Raw genomic sequence first — 24,225 nt, 5'->3', positions numbered from 1 at the left:
TTACATTTTTTTAATAGTTTTATTTATCTATTTATTCATTTGAAATTTTGTATTTTTCTATGCATCTATTACATATTTTTTAATTTCATTTAACTATTTCATTAATCTTAAATTTTGTATTTCATTATGTATCTATTTGATTTTGATGGTTTTATTTAACTATTTCTTTCATTTAAAATGTTGTATTTTGTTATGTATCTAATACATTTTTATTATTTAATTTATCTATTTCCTTAATTTTAAATTTTGTGTTTTGTAATGAATATATTTAATCTTTATAATTTAATGTATCTATTTCATTAATTTTCTATTTTGATATTTGTTTTATATGTATTACATTTTTTATAGATTTATTTATCCATTGCATTGATTTAATTTTTTTTATTTTGTTATGTAAGGATTAAATTTTTTATAATTGTATTTATTTATTTCATTCATTTTAAATTCCGGACCTTTTTTTATCTTTTTATTTTTTATAATTTAATTTATCTATTTCATTCATTTTACATTTAGCATTTTGTTTTGTATCTATCATTTTTTTTTATTAATTTAATGTATCTTTTTCATTATTTTAAATTTTTTACTTTGTTATGTATCTATTTAATTTTTATATAATTATATTTATCTATTGCATTCATTTTAAATGTTGTGTTTTGTTCTGTATCTGTTTTTTTTATATCATTTGATTTATTCTATTTCATCAATTTTAAATTTTAGGGTTTTTATTTATCTATTTAATTTTGTATATATTTTTAAAATCTATTTCATTAATTGTATTTCACTTTAAAAATGTGTATTTATGTATTTTATTATTTTTGAGGAGGAGGAGGGCGAGGGCGGTGTCACTGTGATCATCTCCCCCTGATCTCCCCCGGAGACCGGCCTGTGACGGAGGCAGGGAGCAGTTTCCCAGAGTTCATTGCGGCATCATGGCGGACGGCAGAGAGAAGGCGCTGCAGGACTACAGAAAGAAACTCCTGGACCATAAAGAGGTGGACGGACGGTTAAAAGAGTGTAAGAGAAACATTAATATGGATGTTTGTGATGTGACGGTTCTATAAAACCCATCAGTTATTGTATTAATGTGAGATTTGTGTTATATTTGACAGACAGACTCAGGCAGCTAGCTAGTGCTTTGTCATGCAGTTAGCTTCCTCATAGGAATGAATGGAAGTTAACGTTAGCTCTGCTAATGTTAGCTTAGCAGCTAGTAGAACACAAACAACAGTGACGTTAATGTTAAAACTGACAGTACGCTGAGTCATTACTGTTTAAAATAACCAGTCTGTTTTAGTTACTGCTGTGATAAAAACGCTTTAAACATCACATATATACAACGTCAACATGCTAAGCTAGCTGTTTAGAGCTAACATTGAGGATGTGTAACAGTCTGAGGTAACACAACCTGTTTACTCTGTTTGTTGTTGTTGTTTTCAGTGAGAGAGCAGCTGAGGGAACAGACCAAACAGTATGAGAAGTCAGAGAATGACCTGAAGGCTCTGCAGAGCGTGGGACAGGTAATCCCCCCCTCATGTGTCACCTGAGTGGGGCTCACATCTGACTCTTTTAATGACGTATCATCCATGTGTTTTCATGTTAGAACTCTCAGAAGGTACATAGTGGTTATTATTTGATGAAAACTATAACTGAGCAGAGTCTGATTCCACTGAACTGATCACAGCCACATGCAGGAACACTGTGCACACACTGCTCTGTCATTGAAAGGTTATTTTGACACAGAAAGACAGACAGGGCTTTACTTCAGTTGGTTTTAACATGTCTGCTCATCCCAAACAAACACATCTGGTGATTCAAACAATTAATACAGTCCAGTCCAACAGTCAGTGTTTTTCTGAAGACAGTACTTTGTAAAGTTGTCATTTTTAATCACAATAAAGGCGTTACACTCTACTTAGTGTCTGCTGATATTTGGAGTCGATGTGGGACAAAAATGCCTGGGCAGATTTTTCATTTTCTCAGTCAAACCCTGGCAGTAGGTGAGACTCTTGTGTTCGTAAAATCAGCAACAAGTGTAAAAAGATTGTCCCTACATTTAATAGAATTGTAGTTAATGATACTGAGCTCAGTACTGATCAAAATAATTGTGATTATTATTTTTACCAGAGTTGCGGGGGCCTTTGTTTTACTGTCAAGTTATTTTCACCAGGTTGTTTAGATCAATGTTTTAGACAAACTACATCACCTTTCTGAATCAGGACGGTTTAATGACCTGATCGTAAGTTAAAGTAGAATTAGAGACAGAGTTTCAGAGTCACACAGTGTGAGGGGTCAGCAGACAGACAGTGATGTTCAGACTGATTTCATTTGATCTGTTTTAACCTCCTCTGTTTCTCTTTCTCTGCAGATTGTTGGAGAGGTTCTCAAACAGCTCACAGAGGAGAAATGTAAGCTCACTTTAGTCCTGCTTTGTTTAAACTCACAGAAGTGATTAGGGGTGACCCTGACTAAGGATTTGCTTAGTTGAATCTGATTCGTCAGCTTTTCCATGTAGTCGACGAATCGTTGAATCTTTGTTTTTTTCTTCATTGATAGTCTGCATTATGGTGACCTTATGACGATATTACACATAACCATTTACAATAAAGAGGCCCATAGCTTAAAGTGAAAGGGACACCTGAGTATAATATGTATAACACATTTATTGTTTTAATCTATTGCACGCCAAAACAACGAGGTGATGAACGAGAAAAACTCAAATGATGACACCGTCCATCAAACATCAAACAACGTGACATTATAAATATAAAAGCAGACGGAATGAGCTCTGAGCACTGCACAGGATTCATCTGAAACATGTTTCAGTGTCCGCAAATCAAATTAATAGCAGCCGAGTCACATTACCACCACAGTCGTAGCACTCATATAATGATGTTGAAATTCTATTCATCCATGAAAATAAACCAAAACAGAACATTGTATTAGAAAGGAAAGAAGGCCTAATAAATAAATAACGGCTTAAACATTCAAATCAAACAGGAAGGACATCGGGAGATATTTAAATATGTTTCTCTCTGCAGAGAGCAGCACTGCGTGGGTAGTTTGTCTAACGTAAGGCTAAACATTTCTATAATGTTCAAAATCAAACCTGAACCAGCTAAAGGGTTTTTAAATCCCTTATCAGTACCTTTTCAAACAGCAGCCTCAAACTGTTTTTTGTGTGGTCTGGTAATCCTTGATCCCACAGCCCTCTTAGAACGACTCGTCGACTATTAAGGGTCACCCCTAGAAATGATATTAAATACTGCAGAGGGTCATCACTCACTGGATAGATGTTGTTGTCTCACTGTCATGTTTCAACCGCCTCCTGACTTTGATAAGACCTGATCTTTTTCAGCCAATGAAAACTGAAACTGATGTCAGTGTGAAGTGAACTCTTCAGCTCACACGTGTGATGTTTGTCTCTCTGTCTGATTACAGTCATTGTGAAGGCCACCAACGGTCCTCGATATGTGGTGGGGTGTCGCAGACAGGTGGGTGCTGAACATCCTGGTCTTTGTTATATCCTCTGTTCTGTCTCTGATCCCTCTCTCATTCCTAACATGATGCTGAATACTCTGAGTTCTATGTTAGGAATAGAGACAAAGTTATCTCTGTTTCTGCTGCATCCATTAGATCCGTTTTCTTAACGGTCAAATGTCAGAACATGTAAATGTTTGAGGATCAACATTGGACTCTGTAATCCCTCAGAGAGTTCAGTAGAACGATAGATGCATGCCTCTCTGAGTGCCTGGTACTTATTTTTTAGGGATCTAATTGGCAGAGTCTCAAATCAAACTGAAAACTTAATCAAAGTCTGTTGTCGTCAGTGTTTACGTTGTGTAATGTGTTTGTGTGTTGTTGTTTTTTCAGTTGGATAAATCTCAGCTGAAGCCCGGCACCAGAGTGGCTCTGGACATGACCACCCTCACCATCATGAGGTACAGAGACCCGCTCAGTCCAGAGTGATGGAGGAACAACTTCTAGTACTCTCACAACATAAACAGATCCATAACTTCATGAATGAGTCTGAAGTTATAATGTGGTACATCTGTGTGTGTGTGTGTGTGTGTGCTCTCTAACTGTGTGTGTGTTTCAGGTACCTGCCCAGGGAGGTGGACCCTCTGGTGTATAACATGTCTCATGAGGATCCTGGTAGTGTGTCATACTCTGAGATTGGAGGACTGTCTGAACAGATCAGAGAGCTGAGAGAGGTAACACACACAAACAAACAAACAAACACACACACACACTTAGCATGCACGCACGCACGCACGCACACACAGGTCCAACTCTCTCTACATGCTCTTTAGTTAAAGTGAGACCTCCGTGTGGTTCACAGAACACAGCTGTTCTCTGAAAGGTGACATATCATGCAAAATGGACTTTTTAATGGTTCTCTACCTGAAATGTTTCCCTGGCATGTCTACAAACCCCCTGAAAATGATAAAAATCCATTCTGCCCCTGTTCTGATTTCTCCACCTTTCTGTAAATGTGTGCTGAAACAAGTCGTTTCAGTTTTCAGTGGGTTTTTTTTACGTCACAACGACATCCGGTCTTTAACTGAAGTCCGAGCTCGGAGCTTGTTCAGCCCATAGACTGTATAAAATACAACTCAACTTCTCCCCTGTTTTTCATTACCTGCACACACGTGTGCTAACAAGAAGCTTAGGAGGGAGGCATGCTAGTTGTAGGCTGTCTTAATAAACACAGAGGTCGGTTTTACTCCCCACGTCTGCAGATTTGAAGATCTAGTGGATGATTTTTATTTATCATGGATAAGTGCTAGCGCTAGTTAGCATAGCCACATAGCTACATGTTCGTCACTGTGTGCCGAGACACACGTCGACATACTGACAAATAAAACAACAAGAAACACTAAATCTGTGACCAATGGTTCAGAAAGGTCCTGCTACAGGCGCCTCTCCTTCACGATCAGATTCTGGATCAGATTCAGAGGGTTGAAGTAACGCAGGTCTGTGAGCAGCCGTGTATATTGAGCCAACATGTAAACATTAGATCAACGTGCTGGAGAGTCGAGGCCACATCCACTTCCTGAGGGGGCGTGGTCAGAGAGAAAACAGAGTGTTCTGAGCAGGGCTGAAGAAGAGGGTTTTTCAGGCAGACCAAAATCTGATTTCAAAGTGTTTTTTTAAGCATAAACTTTAAAGACATGTTTTGGGGACCTCTTAGACCAATATATATTGATGAAAAGAGCGTAATATGTCACCTTTAAAGTCCACCATTGGAGTCTTCCGTCCGCTCTCTGCACTTAGTTTCATGGTAGGATCCGATCTTCCATTAAAGACCTGCTTCCTGTTAGCACCGTCAGAAATGATGGATTCAAGAAGTTCATCAGAAAACTAAATCCAGATACAAAGTAACAAACTGTCTTCAACTTTCACTCAGGAGCAAAAATCTGACTTTACATTTAAATGAAATCATGATTTGATATTTACCCTGATAATTCTCGATATCGACTGATGTGAAATGTTTTATTGTGACAACATCTTTTTCAATATCGCCCAGCTCTACACAGAAGGTCACATTTAGAAAAACACTTCAAATTAATAACTCAATGTAAAATAAGTTTTGATGTTTGTTGATGTTCAAACTATTTAATCCACATGAATCTGATGGGACTGTGTCACAGCTGAGAGTTGAGGGGTGGAGCTGATGAGCGAGGGTCAGATTTACATTTTGCCCCTCTGAATGAATCATTGTGTTTTGTGATCAGGTGATCGAGCTCCCCCTGACCAACCCTGAGCTCTTCCAGAGAGTCGGCATCATCCCTCCTAAAGGCTGCCTGCTGTACGGACCTCCAGGTCAGAACAAACACCATGATGTTTAATTTACCTTCATGATATAAACGTCTCCTCTGTCAGCGCTGTAGTGATTAAATCAATCAGTGTAGATAACGACGTCTTCTCTGTCAGGTACGGGGAAAACTCTGCTGGCCCGGGCTGTAGCCAGTCAGCTCGACTGTAACTTCCTCAAGGTGAGTGTGTGCGCCTGTGTCTGTGGGTTCAGGGGTTGAGGTGTGTGTATGCTGCCCCTCTGCAGTGCAGTGTGTCACTGTGTGTGTGTGTGTTGTAGGTGGTGTCAAGCTCCATCGTGGATAAATACATCGGAGAGAGCGCCCGTCTGATCAGAGAGATGTTTAACTACGCCAGAGACCACCAACCCTGCATCATCTTCATGGACGAGATTGACGCCATCGGTGAGACACGCACGCTAACACACACACACGCAAAGATGGACTGTGATCTCACTCAATGATGTCACACAAACATGATACAGTTTAAACTTGAACACGCACCGTCATCTCATCATGTGATCTGTGTGTGTGAAGGTGGCCGGCGTTTCTCTGAGGGGACGTCAGCTGACAGAGAGATCCAGAGGACCCTGATGGAGGTAAGCCAGATCCAAACTCTGTCACAGGTTACACACGTGTTTGTTAGTTTATGTGACATTCACTCCACTTTTAGTGTCTGTGTTTATGTGATCAGTAAGGTTTGAAACCTCAAACAGAGGTGTGTGTCGTTGTTTCAGCTCCGAACATGAACACACTCCCTCTCCTCCTCTCCTTGATGAGCAGCAAATTTGAGGCCAACTTAACTCGGGTTCATTGACCCCTGAAACTCGTGTGAAGACAGATCAATCAATCAATCAATCAAGTTTTACTTATACATCACCGTTCATACAAATCAAATTCAACCCAAAGTGTTTCACAGCGACTGAAAACAAGAAAGAAGCAGACATAAAATAACACCATAAAGACATATTACAAAAAACAAGATGGATTTTAAAATAGAGACTAATGCACACCAACAACAATAAAATATGTCATTAAAATAAGTTAAAGCATCAAATTAATATTAACCCTTTAAAGCCTGAACTATCAAATAGTTGCCAGAAAATTATAATTTTTTGAAAAAGTGTTTATTGGACCTTCTGACAAAAAAAAAAGCAATTTTTATATATGGGTTTTAATTTGTATCATATTTGATTCATCAGGCATTTTGGTGCAATTTATTGCTCAAAGTTTCTTAATTTTTTAAACAAACTAAAACATTTAAAAACAACATTTTAATCTATTAAACTTTGAGTTTCCTTCAAATTGTTCCCAAAGTAATTTCCAACCTAGAATTTTTTATTTTTTTTTCCATATTTCACGACAACGTCATACACATTGTGTATCTGCTACACAACAACAAACACGAATTAATTGTATAGTATATTTCTTCTCTGAATTGTTCAGTTTTTAGTGGAAATCAATGAGAAAAAGACAATTATTTACTAGGGAGCCATGGCAACATTCAACCAGTCATCTGTCATCATGATACAGCAGGTTGTATTTATAAAAATACAATATACATTATAAATATCTTAATTTCTTCTCTGAATAAACCTCATTATGTCATTTAAACATAATCTCAAATAATAAAAAGACTGCATGTTGCTTTATGGAATAATGTAATAAATGTCCTTATATATCTGCTGTATTCATTTTGATACACACATTTCAACCTGGTTTGATAATAAATGAAGTAATGAAATATTAATTGGTTTTACATTGCATCAATCCAGTAACTATTCCTCTTGAAGTTTCAGGAACAATTTGAAAGTTTTTTTCATCCAAACTTTTTCAAACTTGGTAAAAAATATCCCTGAAAAACCTCGAGTGGGTCTCTGATCCACAGCTGACATGTTGGATGTCTCAAGTGACGTCCTTCTGGTGCATGAAGTAAAGTCTTCTTTATTTTAAACTGCAGTATGCATCAGACATACAGAGGATTTGATATTCTCTCTCAGACCCCAACAACGACAACAACAGATACACATAGGAAATAGCTAGAAAAAGATAAGCTAAAATGAAAAAGAAGTAAGCTAATAAAAATAATAAAAATGTTTAAAACAGTGCAAAAATGTTGCTTTAGTGCAATTTAAACTCCCACCTGGAGGATTATCCGTGCACTGATAACTGATGTATGTAAAGTGTAAGGACAAGAGTTGAAAATAAAATGAAAGATAAAAATATCAATAAAACTTATAGATAAATACAAAATAAATAAATAAACAGTTAAAATGACTAAAAAAAACAACAACATTAAATTCAATATAATAGTAAAAAGTAAGTAATAAAACTATTAAACCCTAATTAAAAGGCAGACTGAATAAATGTGTTTTTAGGTTCCATTTAAGAGTCTGAAGAGTTAGAAGAATAATATGAATTTATGATGATACATGTTCCAGTGCTCATAGGCAGAGCAGCAGACCGTCATCCTTCATGTAGCAGCACACATCCAGTCTGAAAACAACCTACAGGAGCGTCTGATCCTCTGGAGCAGCAGATCTGTGTGTGTGTCTGTTTAAAGAGATCTGATTAATCCTGTTAGAGCTGCCTGATGATCACTGAGTCACCCTTTAATCCCACACTCTCTCTATCTGACACCAGGGTTCATTAGCACTCCTGGTAGTCTCTCGTTGTCATGGACATGTGAAACCTAAGAAGAGCCTCATTTAAAGATGTGTGACTTTGTGTGTTGTCGTGTCTCTCAGCTCTTGAACCAGATGGACGGCTTCGACACGTTGCACAGAGTCAAGATGATCATGGCCACCAACAGACCCGACACTCTGGACCCAGCCCTGCTCAGGCCCGGCAGGCTGGACCGCAAGATCCGTAAGACCCTCACCCTGTTCACGATACTCACCTGACACCGAGACCTCACGGTGAATCTAATCCATAACTCTAATCTAATCTCACCCGATGTGATCCTCAGACATCGAGCTGCCCAACGAGCAGGCTCGTCTGGACATCCTGAAGATCCACTCCAGCCCCATCACCAAACACGGAGAGATCGGTGAGACGCGTGATCCCACACACTCTTTGTAACCAGGAAACATCTGATGATTGAGTTTAGCTCACAGACAGATCATACGTTAACGTCCTGACTCTTTGTTTCAGACTTTGAGGCCATTGTGAAGCTGTCAGATGGATTTAACGGGGCTGATCTGAGGAACGTCTGCACAGAAGCAGGTCAGACTCACACCTTCACTGTGACATCATCATCAGATCCATCAGTGTGTGTGTGTGTGTGTGTGTGTGTGCGTGTGCGTGTGCTCATGCTTTGTGTGTGTCTCCAGGTCTGTTTGCAATCCGTGCCGACCGTGAGTATGTCACTCAGGAGGACTTCATGAAGGCCGTGAGGAAGGTGGCGGACTCGAAGAAGCTGGAGTCCAAACTGGATTATAAACCTGTATAAATCTGATCTTTCGTATGTTTGCTGTGAACTTTCTTCTTCAATGAATCAAATCTTTGTTTATGTTAAAAAGGTAACCCTGCTCCCGTCACAGTGACTCATTTTTCCATTGGATGGTGTTCACACTGAAGCACACGCTCTGTACATTGACTTCATGTCGTGAAATAAACATTATATCCTCTCTCTGAACGTCTGGGCTTTCATCTTTACTGACTTTACACCTTTAAGATGTTTCAGGGTCTTCATCAGCGCAGGACTCAGAGCTCCTCTCACTGATGAAGAGCTCACAGTGCCCTATTACCTCTCTAGAACACTACGCTCCCAACATGCAGGCCTGCTGGTCTCTAAAGTCTGTAAAAGTAGTATGGGAGGTAGAACCTTCAGTTATCAGGCCCCTCTCCTTTGGAATCATCTACCAGTCAGGAACCGGGAGGCAGACACCCTCTCTACTTTTAAGAGTAGGCTTCAAACTTTTCTTTTTGATAAAGCTTATAGTTAGAGCTGGATCAGGCTTGGATCAGCTCTTAGTTATGCTGCTATAGGCTTACACGGGACTCCCACCAGATCCCTGTCCAGTCCATCTCTGATCCGCTGTGGTCCTTCTCTGTGCTCTCTCCTCCGTCAACACCCACCGGTTGAGTTTTTTGGAATGCAGCACGGATCAGGACCGCCGGACAGCTGGACTCGTGTGATCAAGGTTTTCTTGTGCTATTTATTGACAACTCGAGCTGTGCTCATTCATACTGACGCGTCATCATCCTCCCTATCAGCTGATCTCAACATCCTCTCATTGGCGGTCTATTAAAGCTGCAAATCTCCCTGTCTCTGCCTCTGCTTTGCCAGTGCTCCTGCTGTCCTGCTCAGTGCTGTGTGAAAACTTTGTACCCACCTCCTCCCCGGCATCCACCTGCGGGCTCTGAGGGGGGTTAGTCCTGTCTCATTGCTCTTAAATGTCTGCATTTAAATAATCTACGAGGAGTAATGAGGTTCAGAGCCCACACACCAAACACAATACTGTATGCTGCAATAAACTTTATCTTTAAGTAAACGTGAGTTGTCTGACTGAACTGGTTTTAGATTTTTTTAATAATTATTGCGATTTCAGCAAGTTTTGTTACGTGTTGAATGTTATTAACACGGCTGACTTTCTGTGTCAGTGCATTGTACATGTTCTCGGCTTTATATATTTGTTTTTCTTTTTCTTTTCGGAGGCGTTGTTCCATGAGTTGTCCCCACGCGAGCGAGTGACTGGTTTGCGTACAGAGCCGGAGATCGTGTCCTCAGACTCTGGGAGGACTTTTGTACTCTTTATGGGGAAAAAAAGAGACGGACTAAAACGAGAAGAACGGAGGAAAAAAAGAGAATCCTGGATTATTTTGGTGGTCTTGTATTAGACTGCACTACTACAGTATCTGGTGTGCAATCTGTGATAGCTGAATGTTCCTTGTACATTTGTGTTCACTACATCTTACCAGAGCCCAGCTCTCTTTATAATGTGTGGAGCTGAATGAGTGAACTTCTGGCTGTGTAAGATGCTTGATTCTGATTGGTTAAAACCCCTTAATAAGAGTTCTGGTTCCGGTTTGCTTCTACTGGATAGACCGTAAAGTGAGATTAAAAATAAACCTTAGCATCAAAATAACTATCAATCAATCTTTATTTGTATAGCGCCAAATCACAACAAACATTATCTCAAGACGCTTTTACAAACATAGGAGGTCTAGACCACTCTATGTCAAATTATGAACAGAGACCCAACTTCAAGACAGGGTAAGACTCAGTCTGACCCCACCTTAATCCACCATGAGCATTGCACATCACAGTATTTAGCTAGTTACAGAAAAACTTCCTTTACGCAGGCAGAAACCTCAGGCAGAACCAGACTCATGTTAGACGGCCATCATGCCTCGACCGTCGACCGAGTTGGGTCTAGAAAGACAGATAGAGGGGAGTAAGAGAGAGAGTTGATAGTGATGAGACGAGTAGCAGTAGCTGTTGCCGCTGGAGTCCAGCACGTCCATATCAGCTGGAGTCCAGATCGTCCACAGCAGGAGGACGTCTACGGCAGCTCAGAGGAATCTACGAGACAAGGGAGCTCAGGGACTCCAGAAAGGTCTATGGTTAGTAACTTTAATGGGACAGGCAGAGTTAAAGTAAGTGATGAAGGGGTTGGGGGGGAAGGGGGTGAGCTAGGATCCCAGTGTGTTAGTGCGCCAGTTCCCCCGGCAGTCTAAGCCTATAGCAGCATAACTAAGAGCTGGTCCAAGCCTGATCCAGCTCTAACTATAAGCTTTATTAAAAAGGAAAGTTTGAAGCCTACTCTTATAAGTAGAGAGGGTGTCTGCCTCCCGCACCCTGACTGGTAGATGATTCCAAAGGAGAGGGACCTGATAACTGAAGGTTCTACCTCCCATACTACTTTTAGAGACTGGTGGCAGCTTCAAATGTTTATTCTGTGAAATACAGAGTTTATTTTCATATTATTTAAAGTATAACATGTTTAGAAATCTGCATGAGTGCTTGTATAACATGTCCGATCAGTGTCAGTATGGTGGGCAGTTATTCTGACGTCCAGTGATCCCCAATTAATGCGACAAACAAGCTGACACTGTTCTTCTTCTCTGGTTTATTATCAAACATCAGAAGGTGATGACATCACAGTGGACAACCAGACCTGATGGACTTGGAGCCTCTGACGTATCAGAGTGTGTGTGTTAGGTTGGTGTTTGCTGTCTCCAGCTCTGCAGCTCACTCAGTCGTCTTCCTTTGTCGTCGTCTGAACGTGATGACTCGGACCGCAACAGCTGCTCGAACCTCTGCCACACACACACACACACACACAACACACACACACACACATACAAGTTTTAATTCTAGTCTCTTTATGTCATGAGCCATGTGTATCTCTATAAACAGTGTGTGTACCTTCACAGCAGCATCTCTCAGCTCAATGACGGCCTCGTGCACCGAGCTGCACCTGGTGGTGGTGATGGATGCTGTTGTTGCTATGGTAACACCGGGTGGCAGGTCAGCAGGAGGCATCGGGTACGGGATACCAGAGAAGGTCCTGAGACAAACGCACACAAACACGTTTATAATGGTGTTAGTCCGTCTTCTATTGTGAAAGGACTTGATGACTTTAACTGTGAAGGAGATGGGTGCTTTTATTTTGAAGGGGTAAAACAAAAAACCCTGATTGGACTGTGAAACTTTTACTGTGAAGGAACTGTGGTGCTTTTACCCTGAAGGGGTACTGCCAAAAAGCCTGATGGGGTTGGAGACTTTTATTGTGAAGGAGCTGTGGTGCTTTTACTTTGAAGGGGTACTGCCAAAAAGCCTGATACAGCTGTGAGACTTTTACTGTGAAAGAGCCTGGGTGCAGGGATGATGTCACAGCCCTCTGAGTCTTACCTGCTGACCGTGCAGAGTTTGGGTCCTGGTTCCTCCCCGGTCTCCGTGGTCAGAGAGCTTTCCTCCGGGTGCTGCTGTGACGCCTGAGCCTCTGTGTCTATGGAGACAGATCATCAAACAGGTGATTGGTTACCCACAGGTGTAGTAACATCCACCTCTCCTGATCTGATCTGAACTTTAAACCTGTCTGGTTTAAAGTGAGAGCTCACCTGAGGCTGTGAGCAGGTCATCCAGCTGATGGAGCAGCTTCTCCGTTAGAGAGGCCAGTGATGTCACAAACTCCTCCCCCCTGACTCTCACACACTCCTGAAAGCACGCAGTGAGCGTCACACTGTCAGAGTTTATTCTTTGTCTTAAAGGCGCCCCATGTAAGCCCACTCAAGGAGAGAACTAAGCAGTGTTCAGATAAATAAACATTAAAGATTACGTTAGCTCTGACTCACAGTCCCTCTCTCTGCTGCTCTCCATGTTTTGCTAACCAGCTGTGTTAGAGCTCCTGTCAGGAGTTTGTAGCTTGTTAAGACACAGACGTAAACTAATACTTTCTCTATGGAGACCGATAACTTCTAAAGCGTTATCATCAAAGTCTGAAACTGCAGCTGGAGGTCAGGTGTGATCACAGCATGCTGCAGAGAGCAGTCTTCTGCATTCTCGAGGACAAGGATGCAAAGTGAGTGATGCATTTGACCGTATCCAGAAGGAAATCAGGTACCATCTTGTCCACCAGGGGGCGCCAAAGTTGAAATAAGCAAAACGTTCCTTACAGGAGCTTTAAATAATTGATAGTGATTGGTAACTTCCCATGTTTCCTCTCTGCCTGTTGACACTGTGGCAGAAATGTTGGCATTCTAATTTTCACTCCTTTTAATACAACTTGTAATCTGATTATTTGAAGCGCATTAACTTTAAAGCTGGGGTTGGTAGTCAGATTTAGATCCGCTTTTTGTTATACTGGTTAAAATGATCTTTATGTCCTGATGGCAATCAATACATAATGTGTTCTTAAAAAAGAGGTAAAAAAAGCTGCTATCTACAGCCGGAGTAAACCTGGGAAAACACCAACCAATCTCCGTTTTTGGGTCCAAAAATTTAAAACCAATCAAATCCTGTCCTGCCGTTCTGCCCTCCTCCTGCGCGTACATTTCCCAGGCGTTCACTCCCCGTCTCCTGCCCCTGCTTCCCCTGACTCTATTTACTGCCCCTCTCGCTCGACCTCGGGCCTGTCCCCTCTGACCCGATGAGGTGCTTTGCTCAGGACTGTAGTCCGGATCAGAGTCTAAAAAGCTCTCACCACGGGGCTCTGACAAGCAGAAGAATGAATGACATTCAGTAAGTCCTACAGAAAATGTAGATATTCCGTCCGGACGCTGTAGTGATGACGAGCCGGTTCGTGAACACGTTGAGTTTTAATAACCGGTCACTGTCGGCCGTGATCACGCCAACCAACAAAACAACAATCAATGTTTGAATGAATGAAGAACTTCTCCTCTTGTCTCTCCTCTCTCTCGCTCACACACTCTACACCTCTCCTGATGCCTTCACTGACTGTCAACACTGTAGGAATTAAGAGCATCTACACTGAACACGTTTAACAAACAGTAGAGTTGTTACAGTGTTATATATGTGTTATAACTTTTCTCCTGATATCGTGTCACCAGTACAACTGGATAATGCTAGCATGACAGTTGTGAGTACTAACAGCAGCCATGTTTGTTTGTTTGTGTTTTTAACTTTCACTATGAGAATGTTTTGGTGAGGACCGGTTTTGAATCAGTCACCATCATATGGTCATGAATCAGCGGCGCTCCTGCATGTGAGCGGAGGGGGGCGTCGTTTTGGAGGAGCTCCGAGGGGAAGGGGGGAGGGGTTAGACGGACTCCTGAAGACATGCTACATTCAAATTCATACTAGTTTTTCGAGACTACCAACCCCAGCTTTAAGACTGGTAATTAACAGCTGAGCAGTTCCCAACAAAGAAAAGACAAGAGCAGAATGAAAGAGACGTCAACAAAGTGGAATAAGACAAAATATGAAGCAACCACCAAACAGAAAACACCACAGGACTGGTTGAATGAAAACTAGAGGGCAGAAGACCTTTTACGCATCATTTCAAAATGCAGACAGTAACATGCTAATTGCCACATAGAGCGCTGCTGAGTTGGAACTTTCTCACAGTTTTGGTTTGATGTTGATAGCCCACATAAAACTGGAGATATGATTGTTTGAATTTCATAAAAAATGTATATTTCACTGCGTTCGCGCTTCCGCATGAGATATGGGACCACAGGCGTCACATTTATGCTAATATCTTCATCATTCCATTGTTTACAAAAGCAAAATTACTCAAAACCTGTCAAAATAGGCCAGGACCTCTGAGGGTTAAAATCCCTACCATGGGTGGAATCTGAGGTACTGTTTTTTCACCCAATGAAATCATCTCCGTGTCGAGGTCCTGCTCACCCTGTCTGGGTTTCAAATCCACTCTATTCACCTGATCACTCTACATTATCCCTTACTTACACAATGTCTCTTTAGGGATGGGCAATGATTTTCTAATATTCAGTCACTTTGTAAAAATCGCTTTAAAAAGTCCCTTTTTCATCGTTTTTACCGGTGCCTGGTTGCAATACGGGGGGGGGGGGGGGGGGGGGGATTATTTGAATAATCGTTGATGATTGGCGAATAGTATTTTGGCTTGAAATGCTCATCCCTACTTCTGTTATGCATCATGTCCCTCCTGAATCTCCAAAAAAATCATCATTATTTCGCCACTAAAATGGCACTAACTGATTCAATGGTAGCTGATAGTTTGATTTAACTTCATCTGACTGCATCCAACATGAAAATAATTTGAAAGGCCGTCTTCCAAAATGTCCACATGTTGAGTGAGAAAGCGTGACTTCCATCACTTTGTTTTAAATGTTGATAAATTGGATAAATTCAGACATTAGCACTCAGATGCTCTTATTGTGCTAACATAGAAAAGCAAGAGGTGACAAGTGAAGTCTCCAATCCCGGGTCTAATAGGGGTAGACGTGTCCTCCCTGCTCCTACCTGTAGTTCCAGGTGTGTTGAACAGATGGCGCTGTGTAGCTGCTGCTGTCTGAGTTCCTCTCCGCCGCTCGTCGTCTGAAGCTCGTCGTCTCTCAGAGAAGCTCTCAGCTGACGGACGTTTTCACCCTGAGGACCAGAGAGAGAGGAAACACTGAGCGCTGATCTGAGTCTGTTTTAAACTGATGATCTGTCTCTGAGGGTCACACCTTCTCCTTCTCGCCGGCTGTCAGTGTGTCCTCCAGCTTCATTCGGACTCCGCCCACCTCCTCTCTTAGCTTCGCCACCTGCTGTCGCTCATGGTTGGTGATCAGGACTTTGGGTAACAATTTGAGCAGCTCGGCCAAGAAGGACAGCTGGATCATGAGTTCTGAGAGACAGACCGGCAGAGAGAGGCAGACTATTTTTTGATCTTCTTTCAGGCTTGGCTACAGAAACACCTCCCCGTCCTCATCAGAGTAAAAGTACGAACATGTTTGTGTTTACCGTCTCTGCTCGTGCTCAGAAGCTTCCTGGCCTGGTCCTGGTATCCCAGAAGCCTCTGCTGCATGCTCTCAGCCCATTGGTTCAAACTATCAGGAACCAGGAGGAACCTGCTGCCCCGCTTGCTCAGGTAGAAGTCCTGAGTGAGAAAGTTCAGGAATGATTTTACAGAACAAAGACTTTGATTCGCTCCCCAAACTGCGTTGCTGTTACCTCGGCAACCGGCAGGATGACATCATTGGCTTTCCATAACACGCCGTTAACTGCAGAGCTGAGCGAGCTGAAATAAACACACAGCGGGTAAGAACCTGAAAGACCGCCAACCGGCTTCAGTCAGACCAGCAGTTCACACTCACTGTGAAGTCTGTTCTGGATCTGGTTTGGGTCCAAAAACCTGGAGCCTTCTGTCGGACCTGATGGACTTGGAGCCTCGGCCAACACTAACACACAAAAACACACAAAGGGTTAAAAATAAAGGATAATAAAGGATACGTTGTGTCTCTGTGTGTACGTGGAGGTCCCACCTGAGGTTGCTAACTGAGCTGGTACATCTCTGCTGAAGACGCCGGACTGAACTCTGACCTGTGAGCACACAAAGAGCCATCCATCAATCTTTCCAAACAGAGCAGGTCTAGACCGTACTCTATGTTCTATCATTAACAAAGATCCAACATCAAGACAGGATCAGATCCAGCCCCATCTTACAGACAGGACTCAGTCTGATCTCATCTTAATCCACCATGAGCAGAGCACTTTGCAGCGTTTAGCAAGTTACAGTGGCAAGGACAAACTTCCTTTAACAGGCAGAAACCTCCAGCAGGACTAGACTCATGTTAGACACACATCTGCTGAGACTGTGTTGGAGAGAGGGATAGAGGGAAAAGGAGAGAGAGAGAGAGATGATAGCGGTGAGATGGATAGTAGTAGTTGTAGCAGCTGGAGTCTGGCACATCCACAGCAGGAGAGATCCAGAGGAACCTACGAGACAAGGGAGCTCAGGGACTCCAGAAAGGTCTATGGTTAGGAACTTTAATGGGACAGGAAGAGTTAAAGTAAGAGACAGGCAGAGACAGGAGAGAGAGGGAAAGACAGGATCCCAATGTGTCAGTCTAAGCCTATAGCAGCATAACTAAGAGTTGGTCCAAGCCTGATCCAGCTCTAACTATAAGCTTTATCAAAAAGGAAAGTTTGAAGCCTACTCTTAAAAGTAGAGAGGGTGTCTGCAACCCCAGTACAGTGTATGCTAATGAAGAAGTCAATTAAAAACAGGTTCAGAGTTCTTACCAGAAGCTGTTCTTCCTCTCTCTTCCTTCTCTACTTCTTCTGTCCCATCCTCCTGGATCATACTGAACCTGATGAGTGAGAATCATCAGACAGAAGAGAGGACCATGTAAAAGCTCAATCACTACATGCAGCTCTATCATTGTTGTTAGTACTTCTCAGTGAGATTAACAACAGTACGCACCTGTTGAGGAATTTGATGACTCCCACCACAGGGTCATTGAGGATGTAAACACCTTTCCTGCTCGGCTGCAGTAAACCAGGAGGCGGGGCTGACCGGACCTTCTTCCTGGACTTGGGACGAGGTGACAGACTCTCCTGCAAGGTGTGGACCTAGACACAAAAAAGACATGAACTGGAAACAGACTTTTTGGATATAAATGGATCAAATGTGTCAAATGCACAAGTAGAAAGGGGGTCTTTGCTGCTGCTCTCCCTTTCTTGGCTTTTCATGTATTGTGGTGTTCCACATACACAAGTGGAAGGGCAGGGAGCTTCTAGAACAGAGCCAAACTAACAAATATAACTTATCACATGCAAATAATAAATCTTTGGATGAAAAGTAGTCCAAAGTGGTCGTCCAAAGAGTGGGAGATCCAACGAGAAAAGACAAAGCTCATGGGGAAAGGAGGCTTTTTTGAGACATGGTAGTCCAAGAGGAGGGTAGTAGTTGTTGGACAATAGATTGTTAGCCAAAAGAAAAAGATTCTTGTTTAAAACATGAGACTGTTTTTTAAGGTATGGTCCAGAGAGGTCTGGGTTGGTAAGAGGTTGTCAAAGCATGCAGGTGTTAAAGCAGGAAGTGAGAAAGTATTCCAGCATACCCATGAAAATTCCAGGTACTGAGATCGCTTCTTGAAATCATCACTGACCGATGACAGGAAAGAGGACACCTGATCTGGAGACACCTGCAGGCAGACAGACAGACAGTCAGGATAACAACCAAATTCCACCAGGTCCGTGTCCGGTCCGTCTCCGATCCGTCACGGCACAGGATCTGATAGGTTTCTATTCTAGTCAGTGTGTTAACTTCCACTGGATCCGCTCCGTTGCGTTCCGGCTCCGTGCTCTCTCGTCTGTCAACACCCACTGGTTGCGTTTTCGGAACGCGGCATGGAGTAGGACCGCTGGACAGCTGGAGTCATGTGACCGAGGTTTTCCCGCTGTAATTACTGAATCAAGGATTCTCCTCCTCCTCTCCTCATCCATGTTGTCTTTCTGGTCCTCTGAAAACCTCTGACCTGTTGACTCCAGGCCTGGCTCCGCTCATCATGACGGTTTGTTGTTGTAGTTAAGTGAAATACGATCTGGTGATAACACAGAGGGTTTTATTCTGAAAATTAACCGGATGTTTTCATTTTGTTTTGGTGTCTGACTTCCTGTCCCGCTCCATCTGCTCTGTTGAGATTGATGCGTCGTGCTCCGGCATCAGGCAAAAATAGAATTCTTGTGTATCTGATCCGGAAGACTCCGACCTGCCGGATCAGAGACACAGCCGGAACACAACAGAGAGGATCCAGAGGAAGTTAACACACTGACTAGAATAGAATCCCATCAGATCTGGCGCTGTGATGGACCGGAGATGGACCGGATATGGATCTGGTGTAAGTCCTATGTAAGGATCAGGATAGGTTCTTGATAGAGCCAGTGTGACTGTGAGTACCTGTGTGTCCTCCATCAGCCTCCTCAGATCCTCCAACCTGCTGCTGAGAGCGTCCTGCTGCTGGTTACTGCTGGCTGCCTGCATGGTTCAAATGTGTTTCAACATGTTAGCTAAAGGCTCTCAGTCAGGTCTGACTGACACTGAGACAAGTACAGACAGAAACACGGGTACCTCTGCCTTGATGCTGACTCGTGTGCTGCTGATAATCTTCTTGATCTTCTCCGTGAACATCACCTCAGTCTTCAGGACCGAGAGGGTCTCCTCAAAACGACCAGACACCTCCTTCACCTGGAGGGAAACACAGACTTTGTTTTCAGATCATTTATCTGATATGGAGACGACATGTGATCTGCCTAACCTTCTCTGTGCAGCCGTATCCTGTCTGTCAGTGTATCATAGGTACTGAAGCCCCCCTGATGCAGCAAACCTGGTGGGCCGGGTGTCTCAGGGCATGAAAGCCTAACCCTAACATATCCATATTAACACCCCTGACTGTACTGGCCAAAACCAAGCAGCAATTGCTAACTCTTCCTCATACCTGCAGCTATCCCTTTCTCACAGTGACATATGTAAAAAAAAAAAACATTTAAAGTGAGCTCAAACCTGCAGCAAACTCTTGGACTCAAACCCCTCCAGCTCAGAGTAAATGGACTTTTCTGCCACACGGATCTGTTTGGTCTTCTCCTTCACTTTCCTCTGAAACATCTTCACCTCCTGAGGGGAGAAATCTCCTCCTTCACTGAACAACCTGCAGGAGGAGAAAACATGCAGCTGAAGAAAACTCCTCAAGTTGATTTGATAACTTGCATGTGTTCCGAGTGTTACCTGAAGGACATGAGGAGCTGTGCTGTTCTGTGTCTGACCTCCTCCAGTCTGATCTGAACAGTCTGTCTGAAGGAGGTCTGACAGTCCTGCGTGTCTCTGATATGTTTGTCTAGACAGTCCTGCAAGGCGGAGCTCACAGCCTCCAGACTGCAAAGAGAGAAACAGACTCTGATGTTTTACAAAGATGTTTTGAAACAGTCTGAACAAACTGTGTGATTCCAGAGCCGCTGTTACCGCTGGCTGTTGTCGGCTGTCATGATGTTGTCGTCCATGTTGGACACCGTGGCGGAGAACTTCTCGTTCTTCTCCTTGATGGAAGTTTGCAGGTCCTTTAGCTCCAGCTTACAGGAAGCCAAGACGTCAGACACCCCGTCAAAGTGAGCATCAACACGCTGTTTGTGGAGCTGCAGCTCAGCTGAGGACACACACAAAGACACTGATGTTAAACCTCAAACATTTGACTGGTGATAACTCAACTTTGGCACAGGTACAGGTATTTAAAATCTCACAGATTGAAAGAATTTTATTGTTAAAGTTAGGACTCAGTTCCCTGGGTTTTGCTCAAAGACTGTATAAGAAATGGACGTAGAATCCGTGACGACACCCATCTGTTTCTGAAGCGCTGTTTTGAGGCCAATCGTCAGCGGCAGCCATATTGCTGCTGTTGAGCGATTGTGACATAAAGAGGCGGGCTTTGAGCCTCCTAGCCAACAGCTACAGTGTTCCCGCCTGTCAATCAAATCAGCTGTGCCTCTCATTGGAAGACTCGTAATCTTAATATCTTTGAAGTTACCGCGTTCTGACAAAAATCACTCCCTGTACAGTGTGTGCTGATCAAGAAATGAGCTATCCAGACTACACTCGTCTTTTGAACCAGGCTGTAAACATGTTTATTTCTACTGTAAAGATCGGCTTTTTTGAATTGGTGTGTAAGTGGTTTCCAGTACTTCTGAAGCCAGCCTCAAGCGGATCCTCGATGAACTGCAGTTTTTAACACTTCCGCATTGGACTCCTATTTTTAGACTGGAGGTTGCTGCTTAGTTTTGCTGCATGTCATGCTCAATGCTTCTTGTTTGCACTTATCTACACAAATGGACTGACATATCCATCCTTATGTTGGTGTATTATTTCCCCACTTTGCTCTTTTACCAGCCAATCAAAATCAAGAAGGGGCGGGACTTCCTGTATCAAACTTATCAACTAGTAGGTGAAAGTAGATTTATGCACCGGTTATCCAATGCAAGCCTTGTTCCTTTGGGGGTATCATTTCCAGGTCTAGATCATAGGCTGTATAAATAATGGACGTAGTATCCGTGACATCACCCATCTGTTTCTGAAGCGCTGTTTTGAAGCCAATCGTCGGCGGGAGCCATATTGGAAATGCTGAACTCATCCAAAAGAATGTGACGTAAAGAGGCGGGGTTTGAGCCTCCTAGCCAACAGCTATGTTTATCTCACCTGTCAGTCAAGTCAGCCATGTCCTTATTTGGGCCAAAACTCGTAATCTTAATATCTTCTGAACCGCTGCATTAGAAAAAAATTCATCCCCCGTACAGTGTGTGCCGATAGCGAAACTAGCTACGTAGACCGATGCCGTTTTTTGAACCAGGCTGTAAACATGTTTATTTCTGCTGTAAAGATCGTCTTCTTTGAATGGGTGTGTATGTGGTTTCCAATGTTTCTGCAGCCAGCCTCTAGTGGATTCTTAATGAACTGCAGTTTTTAGCACTTCCGCATGGGCTTCATATTTTGAGACCGGAGGTTGCCGCTTGGCCACAACGAAAAATGTCCTTGTTTTAAAGCAAATATTGAACAAAGAGCACCATTGGAAGACAATGTGAAAACAAAAGTTGTAAGTGTGGTCCTTACCAAGGCGGGGTTCGTATATATGGGTCTGGATGTGTTGGTGGTTCAGCTGCTTCAGGTGGAGCTCCTCCTCTGAATGCAGCACCTCCTCCCTGTGAGTCACCATGATGACAGCCGCGCTGAGGACATCACGGAAGTGCTGCTCCAGGTTCTCCAGGAAGAGAGTCCGCACACTGGAGGTCAAACACACACACAGTCAGCACCAGAAGGCCCTCTTGTTGTCGTGGTGTGTGTCTGTGTGTGTGTGTACCTGATGAGTTTGTGTGTGAGCAGCTCTACAGGAAATAGGGTAAGGTGTGTTTCCTGTTGCTGGTCGTCCGGCAAGTCAGGAGCTGGGCATGAGAAGGCGGGTCCGGTATAAGCCACACCACTGGATGAGGTGAATGTGACATCACTGCGGATGTCACAGAGGTCCTTCAGGGAGGACTCCGCCTGTGCACACACAAGAAACCGACTCTTAGACAAGACAAATAAGACGAAGATCACCGTCTGTCATTTATCCATCAAAGCATCACCTCAGTCAGCCAATCATCAGAGGGCTGGGCGAGGTCTGTGTCAGTCTGACAGCTGATTGGATGATTCTCCGTCATCTCCTCTGGTTTCTCTGTTTCAGCACCTCCACTGTTAACTACACGAGATAAAAGATGAGCTCATAATGGAGCAAAATCCAGTTCAAGTGCATGAACAGCGAATACAGTGAACATTACAGGGGACATACTCACGCTGGTCTGAGGTGGAGCTCAGTGATGGGTGGAGTTTCTGCAGATCCTCTGGACTCTAAGGAGCAACATCACATATGATTACACTATCTTTGGGCTTGAGTCACATGACCTGAATTCGATATAAGCCCAAATTTTGATCCTCCTAGAGCCCAAAGAGGAAAAATGATATGACAAGTTTCATTAACACTTCTATTAAGTTCATAAAGACTGAGCCAATAGTTCAGGTTAGGGATGTCAACAATGAAACGAGTCTCGATTAATTGATTGTTAAGAACTTATCATCATCATGTGGTCTCATGGTTTGGTCGTTCAGCTATCAGGGAGGTGTTTGAAGTTTAAATCATGTTACGATTTGAATCAGCTGACTGAAGGTGTTGTGTGGCTGAGTGACAGGTCTCCACGAGCGCTTTTTTTCTCCATCACCTGACTGATTCTGACCCAGTTGCGCTCCAGGCTGACACCTGACCACATTCACAGGCTTATTTTTCTCATTAAGAACGAGTAGACAGAAAACGGGACACTGTGAGTCTGAAATATGTTTCTGTTCAGTTCCCTTGTTGAGACTTGTTCTGCTCCACATGTTGATATTCAGCGTGTTGAACATTTTGAACACCTCAATATGATCTGTAGATATTCAATACTATCAGTTATATACACTGTCTTGAAGGAAAATTTGATTCAGGGAAAAAACTTTTACCTTTTTTTTAATGATTGAACGATAATTGGTCGTTAACATTTCCAAAGATCGATCACGGAAAATACTTGAAATTTACATCACTAGTTCAGATAATACAAGTCTGAGAGCAGAGGGATGGATGAGTGTCTGAGATGCTAGGTTACCGGTCTGTAGGTGTGGTTGAGGCGGAAGAACGAGCTGAGGCTGCTGCTGTAGGAGAGGAGCTCTTCCAGGAGGAGGGACGGGAGACGATCCAACAGCTGACACTGATCTGAGACTTGCTGTCTGCAGCTGCATGCACAAGAAAGATACAAGTTACACAAACTCAGGGTTCAGTTCAAGATCCTAAACTTTTGGGACGCTGGTGGTCTAGTAGTCTAAGTGCCCCACATACAGAGGCTATGGTACTCGTCCTGCATGTCTTCCCCCACTCTCCATCCCCACGTTTCCTGTCACTCTTCAGCTATCCTATCTAATAAAGGCAAAAGTCCCAAAAATATAAAAAAAAAAAAAAGATCCTAAACTTTTATCATCCTTAAGGAAAACAAATGCATGACTCTGTGTTAGCATGTAATACCTCTGTTGGACCTCCTGCAGGAACACGACAGCTTTGTCCAGAGACGTCTTCAGAGCGCTCTCACTGCCCTCCTGCCGGAGTGCACCCAGCAGGACATCCAGAGACACCTTCTTCCTCTGACAACACAACAGCAAAGCATCATGGGAGAGCCTGCTACCTGCTGACAGACTCATACAAGCTCCGTCTACACCCCATATCAGGTAACCCAAGTGTATTAAAGTCATACCTGTATGTGATGCTGCTGTGAGCCTCTGAGGTCATCCATTTGTTGTTGTAGTTCTTCTTCTCTCATCTTTAACCTGCGGTTGTGTGTCTCCCAGAGCAGCGCTGCTCCTCGAATCAGGTTGAATACACACCTGCTGAGGCTGACAGCGCGGCAGGCCAGAGACTCACAGCACACCTGCAGACA

The 24,225-nt window shown here is 43.0% G+C and overlaps 2 protein-coding genes across 3 annotated transcripts in view; one reads left to right on the top strand and one right to left on the bottom strand.

The window, feature by feature from the left end:
• Window positions 1–868: 868 nt before the first annotated feature.
• On the top strand, window positions 869–9,450 carry psmc6 (proteasome 26S subunit, ATPase 6). The gene is made up of 14 exons (XM_034699535.1): window positions 869–1,014; window positions 1,438–1,517; window positions 2,366–2,405; window positions 3,439–3,491; window positions 3,871–3,938; window positions 4,097–4,211; window positions 5,736–5,823; window positions 5,935–5,996; window positions 6,095–6,218; window positions 6,351–6,412; window positions 8,561–8,681; window positions 8,782–8,862; window positions 8,967–9,038; window positions 9,146–9,450. Exons 1-14 carry the CDS (start codon window positions 930–932, stop codon window positions 9,262–9,264), a joined length of 1,170 nt encoding a protein of 389 aa, XP_034555426.1. The 5' UTR covers window positions 869–929; the 3' UTR covers window positions 9,265–9,450.
• A 2,420-nt stretch (window positions 9,451–11,870) lies between these two features.
• The window catches only part of ccdc180 (coiled-coil domain containing 180), a 20,786-nt gene continuing 8,431 nt past the window's right edge, over window positions 11,871–24,225 (bottom strand). For both annotated transcript variants that reach the window (XM_034699515.1, XM_034699516.1), the window contains exons 13-37: window positions 24,043–24,216; window positions 23,817–23,932; window positions 23,404–23,530; window positions 22,564–22,618; window positions 22,357–22,469; window positions 22,092–22,273; window positions 21,845–22,014; window positions 20,210–20,390; window positions 19,976–20,122; window positions 19,754–19,898; window positions 19,322–19,438; window positions 19,151–19,228; window positions 18,312–18,395; window positions 17,672–17,820; window positions 17,491–17,558; window positions 16,731–16,788; window positions 16,563–16,646; window positions 16,420–16,486; window positions 16,210–16,345; window positions 15,933–16,093; window positions 15,727–15,852; window positions 12,882–12,978; window positions 12,673–12,769; window positions 12,187–12,328; window positions 11,871–12,077 (exon numbers count right to left, since the gene is read on the bottom strand). In XM_034699515.1, the coding sequence (XP_034555406.1) occupies window positions 11,976–12,077; window positions 12,187–12,328; window positions 12,673–12,769; window positions 12,882–12,978; window positions 15,727–15,852; window positions 15,933–16,093; window positions 16,210–16,345; window positions 16,420–16,486; window positions 16,563–16,646; window positions 16,731–16,788; window positions 17,491–17,558; window positions 17,672–17,820; window positions 18,312–18,395; window positions 19,151–19,228; window positions 19,322–19,438; window positions 19,754–19,898; window positions 19,976–20,122; window positions 20,210–20,390; window positions 21,845–22,014; window positions 22,092–22,273; window positions 22,357–22,469; window positions 22,564–22,618; window positions 23,404–23,530; window positions 23,817–23,932; window positions 24,043–24,216 (2,976 nt within the window). In that variant the 3' untranslated portion in view covers window positions 11,871–11,975. The remainder of the gene's footprint in view (window positions 12,078–12,186; window positions 12,329–12,672; window positions 12,770–12,881; window positions 12,979–15,726; window positions 15,853–15,932; window positions 16,094–16,209; window positions 16,346–16,419; window positions 16,487–16,562; window positions 16,647–16,730; window positions 16,789–17,490; window positions 17,559–17,671; window positions 17,821–18,311; window positions 18,396–19,150; window positions 19,229–19,321; window positions 19,439–19,753; window positions 19,899–19,975; window positions 20,123–20,209; window positions 20,391–21,844; window positions 22,015–22,091; window positions 22,274–22,356; window positions 22,470–22,563; window positions 22,619–23,403; window positions 23,531–23,816; window positions 23,933–24,042; window positions 24,217–24,225) is intronic.

Source organism: Notolabrus celidotus, chromosome 13 (genome assembly GCF_009762535.1).
Source record: "Notolabrus celidotus isolate fNotCel1 chromosome 13, fNotCel1.pri, whole genome shotgun sequence".
NCBI lineage: Eukaryota > Metazoa > Chordata > Actinopteri > Labriformes > Labridae > Notolabrus > Notolabrus celidotus.
This window is presented reverse-complemented; position numbering and strand designations above follow the sequence as displayed.

What these genes read in the sequence shown, in the direction of transcription:
- psmc6 (XM_034699535.1), top strand. Translation starts at nt 930, where the DNA reads ATGGCGGACGGCAGAGAGAAGGCGCTGCAGGACTACAGAAAGAAACTC. An exon ending in TGGTGGGGTGTCGCAGACAG is followed by an intron (nt 3,492 to 3,870) that starts GTGGGTGCTGAA and finishes TTGTTTTTTCAG; the next exon opens with TTGGATAAATCTCAGCTGAA. An exon ending in CACCAAACACGGAGAGATCG is followed by an intron (nt 8,863 to 8,966) that starts GTGAGACGCGTG and finishes TCTTTGTTTCAG; the next exon opens with ACTTTGAGGCCATTGTGAAG.